General features: G+C 43.1%; 1 protein-coding gene across 2 annotated transcripts in view; it reads right to left on the reverse strand.

The window, feature by feature from the left end:
* Nucleotides 1–274: 274 nt before the first annotated feature.
* Nucleotides 275–16,895, reverse strand: part of specc1la (sperm antigen with calponin homology and coiled-coil domains 1-like a) — a 30,162-nt gene continuing 13,541 nt past the window's right edge. The window contains exons 2-16 of one of the 2 annotated variants that reach the window (XM_085424831.1): nucleotides 15,909–16,065; nucleotides 15,678–15,816; nucleotides 13,592–15,213; nucleotides 13,012–13,219; nucleotides 12,748–12,821; nucleotides 11,485–11,660; nucleotides 11,014–11,177; nucleotides 10,573–10,700; nucleotides 9,488–9,578; nucleotides 8,855–8,944; nucleotides 8,233–8,392; nucleotides 7,758–7,935; nucleotides 5,899–6,015; nucleotides 5,751–5,810; nucleotides 275–3,882 (exon numbers count right to left, since the gene is read on the reverse strand). In XM_085424831.1, coding sequence (XP_085280957.1) covers nucleotides 3,793–3,882; nucleotides 5,751–5,810; nucleotides 5,899–6,015; nucleotides 7,758–7,935; nucleotides 8,233–8,392; nucleotides 8,855–8,944; nucleotides 9,488–9,578; nucleotides 10,573–10,700; nucleotides 11,014–11,177; nucleotides 11,485–11,660; nucleotides 12,748–12,821; nucleotides 13,012–13,219; nucleotides 13,592–15,213; nucleotides 15,678–15,816; nucleotides 15,909–16,028 — 3,417 coding nt within the window. In that variant the 5' untranslated portion in view covers nucleotides 16,029–16,065 and the 3' untranslated portion in view covers nucleotides 275–3,792. The remainder of the gene's footprint in view (nucleotides 3,883–5,750; nucleotides 5,811–5,898; nucleotides 6,016–7,757; nucleotides 7,936–8,232; nucleotides 8,393–8,854; nucleotides 8,945–9,487; nucleotides 9,579–10,572; nucleotides 10,701–11,013; nucleotides 11,178–11,484; nucleotides 11,661–12,747; nucleotides 12,822–13,011; nucleotides 13,220–13,591; nucleotides 15,214–15,677; nucleotides 15,817–15,908; nucleotides 16,066–16,895) is intronic. The other variant, XM_085424832.1, reaches the window with a different exon arrangement.

A 16,895-nucleotide genomic window follows, 5' to 3' on the forward strand; every position in this document is an offset into this window, starting at 1 on the left:
GAACTATAATGAATGAGACGATCTGAAAGCCACACTGGATTATGTCCTACTTTATGTTTGTTATGTGGTACCTGATTTTTGTCCTTTAACTAAAGACATTTGCACCACAGAACGATGCAGCAAACGTATAAACTGGTGCAAGAGAAGCAGAATGCAGGAAATAAGGTTTCTGATGCTCATCATTTCCTGGGGAAGGAACATCTTCTCCACCACCCCCACCTCCCCAAGCCCAGCCCACGGCTGAAAAAGGACAACAAACATGGCTGTTCAAATGGTCCTTTATAACTACGAGAGAAAAAACAAAGCAAAACCAGAACGCTTTTTTATTTCTTACAACTGATTATCATCATAGTGTGCACTTAATACTGTAGCTTAGTCCCTTTATACACACACGCATACATACACACATTTATTCAATCAGCTTTCACTTAGCTGAGGGACTGTTTCAGCACTGCATGTAGTGTGATCAGGAAAGTAAATCCACTTCAACGACAATCTGCATCAGACTGTAAAATGTGGTATTATTATTAAAACAATACGAAAAAAGGCAACATGGAAACAAAAAGACAAATTAAAGCATGTTCAGTGAAATTCTCAGAGCATTTTCAAGTAAACAAAGAAAAATACAAGTAGCATGATGTAGTGGACCCACTAAAGACATAAAGCTCTCTTCACATCCTCTTTAAGGGCCTTTTTCTAAAGGACCAAACAACGTCGTCCATCGCGGCTGCATCATGTGGCGGTGGAATGCGCGCCCTAGCTTTTGCTGGCCGTCTGGTCTCTCCTCAGCAGGCTGGGCTCGGCGGTCATCAATCACCACACGTCAGCACACGCTGGACGTTGTAAAAAAGAAACGGTCCCAAGATCACTAAAGCGTGATCAAAACACATTCCACTTTCAGGATCGCGAGGCTTCGAATCTCCTTTGCGCCTCTCGTTCCTGTCGGGAGCAATAAAACACATGGGCCAGCGGTGGAATCAGGCAGAGCACAATGTTTTTTTAAAAGAAAACTAACAAAAGGCTGCTAATCCTCAGCGTCTCGCCATCAGCAAAGAGCCTCTGCCTTCAAAAGTCATTAAATAACTCAGTCTCACTCCATCTCGTACACAAACAGTCGATGTGACGGGCTCGTGTGCTCACTTCAGATCACTGGATGTCCACCGCTGTTTTACACACAGTAGCAACGAGCTTTTGGCAAACGGCTCGCTTCGAAATCAACACAGAAAAATGTCGTTTCTAATGCAGCTATTGATACCAGCTGGCAGCTCTACGCACCACAGTCACCTTAACCGGAGACACGAAGAGGAAAGTCCAACATCAGCTTCAAAAACAAAAAGATTCACAGCCATCGCTCATGATCAGCGTTTCTCGAGAGGCACCAACATGAAAGAGAGGGTTTTTCCACAAAACCACGTCCGCACTGTGAAACTGGTCTGGAAATACGGCTGCAGCTTAAAAATGTCACATTTTCAGTCTGAGAAATATCTGCTGAACTATTAAGGCAGGATATTATTGTGGAATACATTAAAAAAAAAAAAGCTTATCTCAGTGCAGCTATTCAAAGTGTGTGTGTTATAAATCGATAAACATGTAAGACAACGTTAGCACTGACTTCACTATAATGCACTACGCAAATAAATAGAGTGAACTTGGTATGTTGAGGCACACAGCAGTCAGACAGCGTGACAGTAATGGTGCAGACTGAAGTTAGAGTTATTACATGGCATCGTGCTCCACAGTATTTCCTTAGTAATGCTTGGTCATATTGTCAACTTTATTTACACCGCAAAAGCACAAAATCACCAAAACATTTTGCATATTGCAAAATGGATTACCTAATAATTTGTGTATATTAAAATAAACGGCCTTGCAACATTTCTGGACGTTAAAGGAAGAGTTTAAAATCTTGTGTAACATATGCGTTTGGTTTCTTGCTACGAGTTTGATCTTAATATGTCTGATTCCCCCCTTAAAGGTCACACGTTGTGCACCATTCATGTGCTTATTTGATTACCTTTTGGAAGTCCAGTTCTAGCCACCTGCAGGTGCAAATATATAAATTCACCATAGACCTCGATTGTACACAGAAAGCAAACATCTGCATCGAAACATCCAGATTTTCACATCTGGGACACTCGGGGACAAAGCAATAAAGGGAGGTGCGGGTGCTTGTTGCTTTTTTTGACACATAGTTGTGCACCTTGATTTTGAACTCTTGACTCGAGGAAGGCAAGTGTTAACCACTACCATTTTCTTCTACAAGATGAAATTTAACTTAAAGGGTCACTGATTTGACACAGTACAGGAGGTCCTGTTTGCATCGCACACACAAACATCCAAGTAGTCAGAACAGAATTTCCAGGGAAAGCTCTAAAAATAGCAGCTGAAGGCAGTCTAAAGGTGCAGAAGGAGGTGACCTTGAAGGGTAAGGCGTTTGCTTTTCACAGACAGTTCACAGAACTTTTGATCACACTTTACAGATCAGAGCCAAACTGAGGTTTTCATGTCTGGTTACTGGCAAGAAAGCAGCAAAACGCATCACTGAAAACATCCACCTGCTGCTTTAACTGAAGCACTGCTTTGGCCTAAAATAAATTTTTAAAAAAGCTCATGAAAGTGTCTAGTCTTGCTTCCTAAAACCAGAGCCTGGCATGAAATCTACAGCTGAGTCCATTATCTAAGGTTCTAGTTTTCTAGTTACTCATAGCTTGATTATGATGAAATGTGTGCTGTATGTGCCCAATGAACGAAGTGCACGACGGCAACTCCAGGCCTATAAAATACAAACACGTTATATAGTTCTTCAAATGAATATTAGTCTAAAGTCTTGGATCTATTACAGAAAACCTATCATAGTGTGTTAGTGCGGCTTAACAACAGAAAAGTGCAGCAGAGTTGTAGAACAAAGTGCACACCTGTCCTTGAAAGCAGTCAGTCGTGATCAGCATCAATGAATGAATGAATCTGAAACTAGTTTGGCAACTCCTCAAATCCTCAGCTTTACAAACTGGAGAAGAAGAAAAAAAGAGCTTGTTTTCTGGTCTCCTGCATCAAAACTCACACAGGCACTTTATCCGTTGTATGAGAGGCATCTGTTATCGCACTGCAACATCTGGAAGACTTGGAGTAAAATCCTGCATCTGTCTCAAGTCTGACCAAAGGGAATTTACAAAGTTTTAGGGGGAAATTCCAACATGACTAACCTTTGGTTTCTTATAATGTAGAAACTGAACATTTACGGGGGGAAACATCCAGTAATTATTCCCCATCAAGAAGAAAAGCCTATGACAAACCTTATGCTGCAAAGCAGAGTGTTTAAAGTCAGATTTGATGGAATTCCCCTTGAACAAACTACAACCTGGAGAATGGGTGCAGAGCGGAGAAACGTATGCAAGACCAATCCAGATAGAAGGCACTGAGACTTGGCTTCTTTTTCACGCTGCTACTTCAGGCATGAATTGGAGGAAAAGATGAACCACAGGTATTCACATCCTGTCCTTCTCATGGCTTTCTAGTATAATGGTAAACAAACAGGCAAGCCCCTGGACTACAACTCCACACAAGGGTCTCCTTAGCTGCAGTGTGAGGATGTGGCACTTGTCCAGCAAAGTCCTGGTCTGCAGTTAGTGTTGTTAAATAGCGTGGACACACTTGCAGCATGACAGTGCTGCTGTGATGCATGGGGAGGGAGTAAGGAAGAGTTGACCGTGCAGTTGGATTGTTGCTGAGAGCTCATGACGGTCAGTGTGGCTCTGATTGTGCTGCAGGAGAAGGGTGAGGGAGACGGTGAAGTCAGGTCTCAAAGTACTTGTAGATGGCTGTAACGTAAGTCATGACACTTTGCCAGTCTGGCCTCTCTGTGTGCACCATCTCATTAATGTCCTGGAAAAGACAAACAGACACTTTAGACACTACATATTTTATATGATGTTTTTCACTTCATTAAAGGGCGTTATTTAAAATTTATCAATAATGATTATGGTTAAACACAACCAAGTCGTCTTGATAATAAGAGTTGCCAACTCCAGCTGTAACAGCAGTAAGTAAACCCTGAGTGAAGCATTTGATTTATGATATGTACCTACTGATGAACAAGGCCGGATAGCATTGGAGAGGATCCTGTATAATATTTACATTTTCAACCCATTCAAATAAACTTCCAGATGAGTTTGACATTCTGGGAAACTCCTTAGACTTGAACATAATCATGTTCAATGTGAGTCTACAGCTAGCACCTGGTCAGCATGCTTTCAGTTAGCATAAAGGAAAAACAGCTAACCTGGCTCTGTGGAATGGTAACAAAATCTACCTGTAAGCACCTCCAGATCTCACTGACCAACACGTTTCATCTCATTTGTGTAATCTCAAGCATCACCCTGAAGAACGAAGTCAAAAGCCATGCACCATAACTTCCTGATAAGCTGTCTCTAAAGCTAATATAACTACAAACACTACATTTAAAACACAACCCAGACATTTAAAATTGTATTAAGGGTAAAGTTAAGCATGATTACAGCTGGTCTAACAGGTGGCTGCTGTCACAGCTCTCTGCAAGGCTTCTCCTCAGCTCATTCAAGTCACTGCTGGACCTCCTAATCATGCCCGAGCCCCTCTGCAGCATTTTCAGGGGAGCTATCTGACAAACAGCACGAGGGTGATCACCTTAACACGCTATTTAAAAAGCTGGTAGCAGTCTATAGATAGCAGTGATAATTTCATTCTTTAATAACCTTTGTAATAGTTTTTGTCAACAACCTTTTTTTGTGGAACAAGACTATATCTAAGATGAAATGTACTGACAAGATGAAAATAGAAGAAAAAAAAAATCCAATCAGAGCCTATTAAGTTGTATACAAAGGCGGGACGAGTCTGGAATCAATCCAATCAGAAGTAATCTCCTTGTGCTGTAAAGCTTAGTAGCGCATATTTGATCTTTGTGACAAAATATCAGTTCTTGGGAGGAAAAGAAGAGCAGATATGGACACATTTCGCAATTTGATGTCATGGGTGCTTAGTGAAGCGAGGTGAGCAACTCTCCCTGTTAAAAACAGGACAAACTTTATACTCTATATTTTAGAGATTACGAACTAAATCAGAATGTTCTGTCAAAATTATCACTGATAACCAACCTAGCTGGTATTGGTTGCCAGTCTGCAATAGATAGCAATGCAGTAAGTCTTGGTTATTATGTCTGTTTTTTTATATATACAGTCTTTGCTTAACTGGTAAAAAGAATCAGAGAGTCTGTGACAGACGAAGTGAGGTTGACAGAGAACCAGTATACACTAAAAAAGAAGAAGGAAGGCTTTGTAGATTCATATTAAGACCATTCCTTTTCAGGTAACCTTACCTTACGTTGACTTTTCATTGAGCCAACATGGTGTAGCAGTTAGAAATCCATGTTGGCTAAAGCCGCACATTGTTTAAACGCATGTACGCTTGTACTAACTTAGGACGCTGTCCAAATTTGAAATAAAAGTCAGTGTATAGCTCAGATCTGTGATGATAGATGCACAAGAAGCTGAGTGAAGTTTATGAGGTTAAAAGCAGAACTATAAACGGATCACAATTAGAAAGCAGACTGCAGGTTAACTCCAGCCAGAGATCACAACAAGCAATCTGTGCGAGCTTGGCTGCCGTATTGAAAAGCAATGAAAAGTATATTCTCTATGCCATCCGTTCTAAATTTGTGTCAGGATTTTTGCTGTATTTTATCTTCATTCCTGGGGTTTTATTTTAATGAAGCTTACCAAAGTGCATTTGATGCCCACGCTCTCTGCGGCCTGGAAAGCTAAGGTGAAGTTTCTCCTCTGATGAAAAGAAGCCACAGTTTAAGTCACATGTAATGAAACCTGATGATTAAAAGAAGTTTGAGCTTTTCTTCCGAACGTCACTTGCCTTCTCCTGGCTGGTGAGCTCCTGGTACGGGATGTGTGCGGGCAGGTAGGTGTGGAGCACGGCGCAGAAGGCCAGGCCATCGTTCCAGCTGCTGCTGAAGTTGGTAATATCAATGTTCTTTAAAAAAGAAAAAAAAGAAAAAACACAACACAAAGGTGATGCATTTAAACTTTGATCATACTCGACAGAACATTTACAATCCAGACCACAAATCAATAGGAAGCTATTTTCTGGGTAAGGTGTCAAACATGACTGTACAACATTTCATCCTTTGGACCTTTACATCATGAACGTCACCGCCAGACGGCCGATCTCCACATCGTTTCAGACAACACTATTGCTCATAATCAATTCTGCTTTCACGGAACCATTTAAAATGATTTATCTGCTCAATCTGATGACGGTCCTGGGATTTTATATGAAGTGTCAACACTACTCATCCATATCATATCATATCTATCATCTTTTCCACTATCAGCTGCCATCTGACCTTTAAAATCAAAAGATTTACAGCATCCTGCAAACAACCACTTAAATTATATCCTCAAATATCTTTAATGTCATAACTATAATCTACACCATATGCAGTGATGCAGAGAGAGCACTGTGTTTATCAGAAAACTACATCACAGGATATACTAAATGTTGCCCACTTCCTGGTGAAGACCTAAGATGCCATGGTAACTATACCTTAGATCAAATAAAAAGGGTTGGGGTGATGGCAGAGGACTCTTGGCACATCTGTTTATTGCTGCTTAAATCACTCTGAGGTCGTCACTGGATTTATCTTTATTTTTTTTTACCATAGCTTTAAAGAGCCTGCGGTGAAATTAACAAGTGAGACCTACGCAGAGCAGTCAGTCTGCAGCAGCATGTAAAGGGTACTGCAAAGTTAAAGGGTGTAAAGGGAGACAAAGAGTTCATCCCAACTCAGGAGTTAAAGTTGTGACATTATTTACCTTTCTCTACAATGAGGTATCGCTGCCCGTGGCAGAGTGCACCACTGCATCTACCTATGAACGAGGAAATGATGCCGCCTTCATGTTTTTCATTTTATCTCGCTGATAACAGTTTACTGTGCAATCTTAGCACCACATTAGACCTGCATCATGTTACTGCTTATGCACACCCTCCGCTGATTCTTCTCATTAAAAGCATTCAACTAGCATCTGCAAACATGTTTCCACAGTGTGAGTAGGTTGTTTTTAACACTCATTTGGAGGATCACGTCCACCCCCTGATCATGCTAAGAAACTTTATACACAGAATCGGAACACAAAGATCGCAAACACACAAAATTCCAGCTTCATCTTTTTATTCTTGGACTCAACTAGAATAGCTTTCCATCACTGACAGTTCAATACAATCCTTATTTAGCTTCTACTGGGCTGTGTGCAGCCCCTCAGTTCATCCTCTATCTGATTGAAAAAAGCCACTTTAACTCCCATCTGACTAACAGCTCCTGACAAATAAAAGGTACTCAGAGTAATCTGAAACCTAAGCTTTTGGCTCACATACATCATTAACAGTACATACGCTGACCTCATTACATTAAACATGGGCCAATATGAGCCATTGCTACAGAAAGTTTAGTGCTAAAACCTTTAACTATTAGAATTGCAAAGGCAGTAATTTTCCACAAGGCAACATGTCAGAATGGTTGTGCAAGAAGCCTCAAGCGGAGATGAGGAGTGGGCTTCAGAGGTCTGGTGATCTCATTTCTTTCTAACTCCACACCCCCACGTTCTATTTTCAAACTTGAACTCAGCCTTTAGATTGTATGCAGCTCCCTCTAGAGATGCAGAAGCACTTTATATACTCTTTGTCACATATAGTGTACGACTACAGCTGCACTTTACCTGTAACTTTTGAAACACCTCAGTCAGCATGTACAGTTGCTTTTTATCATGGGGACACTGACAGAAGAGAGCTACCTGATAGCCCTCAGTCTTCTTCTGGCACCACTTCAGCAAAGCATTCCTCTTAGAGCCTCCGTACTCTCTGGCCAGTGCTGACAGCGGGTCCTTTCTCTCCTCTCTGTAACAGAAACAGAGGAAAAGCACAAGCAATCAGTTTTAAGACATTTTCCATACCAAAAAGGCAACAGATTACAAGTTCATCTGATTTACTTAATGAGTAAAGAAAAGCCATCATGAGCTGGGCTATGGAAAAAAAATAAAAAAATAAAATAAATAAAATAAACACAAAAAAGGGATCAAGAAACATGAGATTAAAATCACTGACAAGAATGGAAACAGACAATGTTTTTTTAAGTGCCAATGTGAGCACATTAGAAACACATCAGAGGTGAATCAGTGGATCAACATGTGGTACCTTAAGCGGCTGCGGGCTGTGGGAGTGATGGAGGCGGTTGGGGAGGAGGAGGACAGAGAGAGTGGGGAGGAGGCAGCACTCATCGCCATCAGGGAAGATGACGAAGACCCCTCCGAGGCTGACATGTCCCTCTTAATCTCCTCACTGCTCCGGCGGGTCACTGTTTAAGTCACGGGAGAGGAAATCAAACTCAGCTTTTCGTACTGAACTACTGACCGAGTTAATAATAATAATAATAATAATAATAATAATAATAATAATAATAATAATAATAATAATAATGGATTGGATTTATATAGCGCTTTTCAAGGGACCCAAAGCGCTTTACAATGCCACTATTCATTCACTCTCACATTCACACACTGGTGGAGGCAAGCTACAGTTTTAGCCACACCTGGGGCAGACTGACAGAAGCGAGGCTGCCATATCGCGCCATCGGCCCCTCTGGCCAACACCAGTAGGCAAGTAGGGTAAAGTGTCTTGCCCAGGGACACAACGACCTGGACAGAGAGCCCAGGGATCGAACCGGCGACCTTCCGGTTACAGATGCGATTCCCAACCCCCTGAGCCACGGTCGAGTTACTTCATAATTAGTTCATAAAACATAGCCAGCATCTCTAACCTGAGATCGCCTTGGAGGAGTCAATGTTGGAGACCCTCTGGAGGGCAGATGGAGGTCGGCTAGCTGAGGTTCCCCTGAGAAGGTGCTCGGCTGTAAACATCACAGTAAACACATACAGAACAATTTACTCTATGAGCAACTTCCTCTGAAATGAGATGTCATGGTGGGGGCAGAGGTCAGTAGAAAGCCACATTCCAGTCCCTCCGAGTTCAGGGAATACCGACGCACAAGGCCGACACACTCACCAAGAAAACAATAAATCAGTGAAGAATAAATGGACGACTGAAGGCTATGGCCAAGACTGCACGTTCACATGAAACACTTGAACTCATTAGTGTTGAGAATGAACCGAGCAAACCAAGCACTCATTATTTCCTGCTTATCATCCTCTACACATACAGGAAACCTGCTAAGGTCCAGGCCTCTGAGAAAAACAGTCCCTCCATATACCCTGAGAGAGGGGACAGCCCATTAATCCTATTAATCACTGTGACAAAGGACTGAAATATTATATGGGTAATCCTCATGAACAGGACAATATTCTGCATGTTTATATGCGTACACCCAGCAGCTATGAAAAGCAACAGTTCCTACATAAAGAAACAGATTTATTTTTTTATGTAGAATATGTACCTGGCATGGAGATGTCTGTGTAGCTGGGCCTCTTATCACTCAAAGAGGAGAGCGGCTTGGCTGATGACATTGACCCAGTTATGGAGTGTCTCTGAAACAGCAGAAAAACACCTTTTATTGCACAGTTAAAAAAAAAAAAAAAAAAAATCTGAATGCAGTGATTTGTAAAACAGTAGGCGGAGCTTCACTTCTGTAATGTTATCTGAGCTAAAAGCACAACACAAAGTCACGCTGATATCATTGGAGAGTGTCACATGATCAAGTATAAGAGCCTGCAATACTATGTGAAAAGGAGAAGAACCCAAAAATCCCCACCACTCAAACCCTTTAGAAGCCCAATGCTTAAAATGTACAGTGTTGTGCAAAAGTCTTGAGCTATCCCTCATTTCTTTAAATTTTTTGGTGTGACCACCTTAATAATTCAAGCCTGGACTGTCCACAGTCCAGGCCAAACTGAAAGTTTTTTTTTATAGTTAGTTTCTTCTTCAGGACGCTGGTAAGATCCACAACATCATCACTGGCTCAAATGCAGCTCCAACTCATTTCAAAGCCTCTTCCGTGTTTTACAAATGGCTGTAGACACTCACTGTTGTCTCCTGAACCTGCTCTACATACTGACAATTTAACTAAAAATTTAAAACTTGAATCCGTGAGACCTGTTACCACTGATTTTCAGTCCTCAGGTTTTCCTTATAAATTTCCTTTATTAAGAACAGCTTCTTGACAGACAAGGCTTCAGTGAACAGTAGATGCTTCAGCTGCAGGGCCAGATCTCTCAGGTCCTGTGTCAGGTCTTTGCTGGACCTTTTCCTATTTCTAAATGACATGAGTTTCAGATACTGTTCACCTGATGTACATGTTTTTTGTAGGACTGCCTGTTCTTCTGAAAGACCTTCAGAAATTATTTTTGAAGGTGCTCAAGACTACTTTAAAAGGATTCATTATGGCACCTTGGAAGAAGCATAAGCATGTGCTCAATGAGGAATATAATTTTTGACCTTGCACTAGTGTGAAATAGTATGTAAAGCAGTAAGCTAATAAGGGACAAAAATGCTAACATGTTAATTAAAAACCTTTTCCAGTACCTGCATGGGTGAAACAGCAGCTGCTGGGGGCGTCTTCATGGGACTGGGGCTGAGGGGGGTTCGAGGTAACGGAGCAGCCGGAGCTGTTGGAGGTGTTGGAGCCACAGAGGCACCATTTGACGTTGGACCTGAGATATAAAGAAGCAAAGGTTCACATCCAGTCATATAAAGTTTAGTTGGGACCTTCTTCAGCAAGCAGACAAGCCTGATATGTCAGGAGTCCTGTCTGCAGTAAATCAATAAAAATGCTGAAAATGTATTGAGAATATATTGTTGGGGGGTAAGACTTAAATTTATGTCACTTGTCTTAGTCAGACTGGTGACTCTTGACAAAAAACTAACTAACAATATGGGCTCTCTTTGGTGAGGGAATTTGGGAAAAAAAATACAACAAAAGCAGCAGTGAAGGTCTAAAAATCTAAAACAAAGACAGTGTTGTACCTTGTGAGGCACTATCGAAGCTCTTGATGAGTGTTTTGACGGTGGGTGAGGGCTCCGAGGAGGTGGAGGATCGCCTGCTGAGACCCATCCCCTGTCTGAGAGCAGCTAGGTCCCTCTCCACTGCATTCATGTAGTTATACACTCTGCCTCTCTCCTCATCCTGCCTGGAAAACACAAAGCACTCCACTGAGCATGTGCACTCAGAGCACCTGTGGTGTCAGTTTTGACATTATCAATGCAAAAATGCCTCTGCTCACTAATTTACCGAGATAGAAAACAGAATGTGTAATTCACAACTTATTTTTGTTTTTAATTCAACTTTGGATTTAGCACAAGCCCTGCTACTGAGCATCTAGTATCAAATTTAATGAAAATATGAAATATCCCAGTTTTTTCTCCTAAAAATAAATAAATAAATAAATTAGGAGCTGACTATTGCAGCTCTTCCACGCGTCTCTCTGTGGGTCTTACTTGCGACTCTTGACTTCGTCCAGCTCCTTGCTCAGCTTCTCGTTCTTCTCCTGTGCTTCCTGAAGTCGGCGCCGCAGGTCACCAATCTCCTCCTGTGCTTCCGACTTGATGTCATTAGCAATGACGACAGCGGTCTGCAGATCAGCTTGGAACTGACGCCACTCCATTGACTCCTCCTGCACACACACACACACACACACACACACACACACACACACACACACACACACACACACACACACACACGTAATGATACAAACAGCTGAACATTGTTTATGCTCATAACAGCAGACCCCTCAGCAGTATTTTATCAATACTGTATTTAGCAGTATGGATAAATTCTTTTGGCCACCAGAGGGCAGTTTTTCCTATTTGTAATGACAGACTTTCCTTATGACAGAAACATTAGCATTCATTTAAAATCAGGCCTTCATGAATTCCCCTTTGCGCTCCGTTTAGGTTTCCATCAGCTCCTAAAGGAAATATCTGCGCTTCTAAAAATGCCCCGCTTTGTTTACCAGTTAGTTGTTACGTTTTCTATCTGCTTTTTTGTGTCAAAATATCAGGGGATTCTGCAGCAAACCTTTTGAAAATTCCACAGTGATGGAAAAATTTTGGTTTGTGGAGCTAGAAGTCATAATACTGCATTTATTTAGTATCCAGATTTTATACAAAGTACTGTCTTAAAACCTAGTTTTTGTTCCTTCTAGTATAATTTGACCTTTACTTGCTCATAATCAAACAGCCTCAATCCACACTCTTTCACAAACGTGTGCACGTTCACATTCTGTGTGGCTGACTTTGCAACAGCATGTTTCGATTTTGTATCCCAGAACTCCTGTGACAGAAGATAAAAGTTATGGCTGCTGTGATTACATTCCAGAGTTGCAAAAGTCCTTCCTGAAAGCACCACTGACTGCTGGACAATACTTTTTATTTGATAAGACTTCAAAACTCATTGTTCTGGTGCTACAGCTGTGCTTCCTGGATCATATTTCATCATCTTGGCCGGCTGACAATGAGACTGGGGGATTTTTATGGCTTCATCTGACATGGTCAGTAGAGAGAGGAACAAAATATGGGAAAGGGGAAGGGAATGATATACAGCAAAAAATGGTCCAGCGCTACGTGTGACTCCCCAGGTCACTTCATGGGTGCCTCGTGTTGTTTGCACCCGAGCTGCGTGGCTATCAAGATTTTTAGGCTGTTGGATGTCAGCAGTTTTTAAAAGATGAGCACCTTTCAGTACGAATGTCCACTTACTCTCAGCCTGCGGTGAAGAATCTTAATCTCTCTCTCCATGTCGTGCTTCTGGTCCTGCAGCTTCTTCACAGAGTCTGAAATCAGAAGGCAATGTTTGGTGATGCTATCATTAAAGAACGCACTGATTCAAAAGCAGACGTCCTTTTCATATCAGAATCTCTAAGGCAAGCTGATGAGCATGCTCACATTGTTCTACTACTTGATAAAAGTTGGCCTTCAGCACAAGCGTCCACTCGAGTTAGAGTGTGTCTGCAGCCCACTTACTTTCCAAATCTGTGATAATGAGATTGTCGTGGAGTTTCAGAGCTCGGTGCTGCTCCACCTCATCCTCCAGTTCAAAGATGGTTTCCTTCATGTCAGCGATCTCTGTGTCCTTCTCCTGCAGCTCCATGCGCTGCTTCTCCAGTGCACGATCCTGCTCAGCCATTTGCTGCTGCGCCTGCTCCTGGAAGTCTCTGTATTCACTGTCCAGCTGCGCACAAACAATTAAAGTATACTTCATTTAATTAGACAGTAGACAAGACATTAGGTAAAAACTGACTGCAATAAATCTTCACAATAACCTGCCTGCTATTATAACTACACATCTGTGCAGTTAGCTCTGTATAGTCTTTGAGAATGTGTACCATTCCTTGCTAAAGGCTGACTCTGGAGAGCTGGTGATATTAAATTTGTGATATCTGAGACACTGATGGACAGGCAGTAATAAAGCTGTAATTTTCATAACCCAAAAACTGAGAGTTGTTGCACCCTAGATTAAAGTAAAGACATTTAGGTCAAACGCCTCAATTTAGCTTCTATTTGCGTGAAGATCTCATGTTCCACTCACTGTCCTTGAACTAACCTTCCTGAAAGTCTCCTGCAGCCGGCTGAGTTCGCCGTGGGCCTGTTCCATCTCCTCCTGCATCTTTGCAGCTTTGGCCTCAGCCTCCTCTTTCCCCAGCCGAACACCTTCCAGCAGCTGACAGATGTCATTTTTGTCCCCCGCAGTGTGCAGAGAGTACAACTCGGCCACTCTCTGCCTCTCTTGATCCAGCTGGGCTCGGCAGCGGCTCAGCTCCGCCTGGTCATTGCTCACGGCTGCTTTGTACTCTTCCAGTGTGGCCGCCATGGCAGCTCGATCCTGCCTCTCCGAATCCAGGAGGCGCTCCATCTGTTGGTTCCTCTCCTTCAGCACTCCCATCATCTCCTGAGCTTCAGCATTGTCCTGCTCAGCCATCTTTAACGTGTTGGATAGGTGCTGTTGCACCCCCAGTAGCTGCTCTCTCTCAAAGCGGGCATTATCCGCCAGATCTGCGTAACGCTGCTCCAGCTCCATGTAGCGCCCACTCTTGATGTCCTCCTCCAGCACGTAGGATATATGATGCTCTTCGAGGAGCGAGCGCAGGTATTCAATCTGGCGGCCGTAGAGCTCCAGCTTGTCGCTCTGCTGGCACAAGGAATCCATGAGGATGACTTTCTCCTCTCCGAGCCGCTCGTTCTCTCCATTCAGCTCCTGTGTGATCTGCTGCAGGTCAGCCAGTTCCTGCAGTGTCGCCTGAAGCTCCTCAGCTGTGCTGTGCTGATTCTCCTCCATCTGTTGGATGCGCTCCGTCAGACAGGCTACTGACACCTCACTGGCATTGCCACTGCTACCCCTCCGTGAACGCTCCCTGCTAGGTGCACACTCTGACTCAGATGACGAGGAAGCTCCAGATGGGGCGTCCAGAGCATCGTCACTGGAGGTGACAGCTTGGTAGACCTCACTTGACTCACTATCCAGGTTGTCTGCCGAGCCTCCATGCTGGTGTCCTGTGAGAAGATCCTCCAATGAGCCAGGGGCAGAGCCTTCCACTGAGGAGGTCATAGTACCTGTGCCACCACCATCGCTGTGCCCACTGCCTGCAGCCAGTTCTGGACTCAGGGAGGAGTAGTTGAACAGCTTGTCAGAGCCATCCAGCCTCTGCTCCAGGGAGAATCCCAGAGCATTCAGCCGATCTTTCAGCATGCGGTTCTCGCTCTTCAGCAGGTTGAGCTCCTCTCTGATGGCTTGATTCTGCTCTTGTAAGAGAATCAGAGTGGACTCCACATCAGCGGCCGTGATGGCTGAAACCTGGGGCTTCTCTTCCTCCCCAGCTTCTTCCTCCTGTGGCACCTCCTTCCCACCAAGGCCAAGTTGGGCCCTCATGTCCCTCAGCTCGCTGCGAAGGTGAAGGATTTCCACGTCTTTGCTCTTGGCCAAACCAAGAAGGTCTTTGACTTTGGCTTCCAGAGCCACTTTATCATTAATCTGGCCATCTGACTTAGACTTGCTCATACGGCCCTCGGACTCTGCCAGGATCTGGCGGCGAGAGCGCTTTCCTGAGGCCACATCCCCAGCTACAGTCCCTGATGCAAGTTGCTTTTTAGCAGTGGATGACCGAAGGCGGTCTCGTAATGAACTTGGCTCCTTGGAAGTGGATGATGATGCACGTTTGGATGAAGTACCTACAAGAAAAAGTGGATTTCTTTTATCCTGGTGAAGTAACACTGAAAAAATAATTTTTACAGCTTATCTGAGAATATGAAGAGCTCAGTTTAGCAATGTTTTTGTCTCATTCTTTTTCTTTTTTTGCTAGTAGACAATTCCCATGCTCTTATTTTGACAACTAAGCTGCCGCTAACCAGCAGCTGCTGTTGTGATGATCTTCACTATCATTGTGCTGCTTGGGTCTCTCGCTCATGTCCCAACATCATCATTTTGGTGCCTCAAGGCACCTCCTATTGTAAGGTAAAGACCTTACAATAATACAGAGAAAAGGCCAACAATTAGATGAGCAATCCCTTGGCAACAGTGAGGAAGAAAACCTCCCCTTTAACATTAAGAAATCTCCGGCAGAAGCAGGCTCCAGGAGGAGCAGCTCCAGCCACAAATACATTCCAAACCTGTGGGATACATTTTTTTGAGATACCTGAAGTTGTCTTTGGCTTGCTGTCTAAGTTGCTAGCGCTTGTGCCAACAGACGTAGTCCTCTTGGTCTTAGTGACGGCACTACTTGATGAAGGATTCCCTCCAGCCATAGCCGCTAAGAGGTCATCATTGCTTTTAACCTGAAAGAAGAAAAAGTCAACACGCTCACAGAAAAATTAATGAAATCAGAAACCTTCAGGTGCTACACGCTCCATCACTTGATGAATTTTACCTTAGACAGAGGAGCAACGGTGGTGCTTTTGGCTGGGGGCTTTCCGCCGGTAGTCACGGCCTCTGACTTTCCTCGATCGGCGCTCCCCTTACTCACCGCTGGCCGGACCGTCTTCTTCATAGTGAGCTCTCTGATGCTGAAACATTTACGGCTCAATCTGTACACAAAAAGGAAAGGAGACAGAAGAAAGGTAATGTGCGTCAGCCTCCAGAGCAATAGCTCCAGTTTTCCATGGAAGAAGAATTCTTTCCACAGAGACAATTCCCTGAACTCTTAAGAAAAAAAACTGGGACCACATCAAATAGCTGAACACTTCTCGAAACCTCTGCCTGAGCTCAGAAATTTATTCAATACAGCCGGTGTTTGGGAGCTAATTTTGCTTTTTTTTTTTTTTTTTTTTTTATTTGTGAAGCCTACAATGATTAGTTTCTGGTGGATTGTTAGTTTTCTGCATATTTAAAAAATATCCCGTGTATACTGTACACCCCCAGATTCAGGAATGCAGAATAAATACTGACTTAATGGCCTCTAAAGGGCAGCCTCCACTAGATGGCTGTCATGTGTTTGTAATTGTTCTCTCAGTTAGGACTTTTAGCTGCAACAATGATACCAGAATAAGTGGCCGCTGTTGGGGGCGTATGTGCAAAGAATGTGGCTTTGCAGTCTTGGCCTCAGCACAAACAAACAGGAGGTAGGGAAAGCATCTTGCTATCATCGCAAAGAACATTCAGCAGGACCAAAAAAGGAAAACGAGATTCCACCTCCCACAGATCAACCGAAAGCTCAAATATCCGGCATATCATGAGAGGCAAAAAAAACAAAAAAAACAACAAAAAAAACCCAACACCACAAAAAACCCAAAGTAATACATTTCACCTTGAGCTGCTAAGACATGACTTAGTGCCATTCTAATGTGAGCCACACATATACCAGTTCACAATCCTTGCTGCTTTATTTAAACAACCTGACAAACCAGAAAAGATTCCT

Source organism: Rhamphochromis longiceps, linkage group LG12, assembly GCF_057381845.1.
Source record: "Rhamphochromis longiceps isolate RC_006_pf linkage group LG12, R_longiceps_female_GT1.1, whole genome shotgun sequence".
Lineage (NCBI taxonomy): Eukaryota > Metazoa > Chordata > Actinopteri > Cichliformes > Cichlidae > Rhamphochromis > Rhamphochromis longiceps.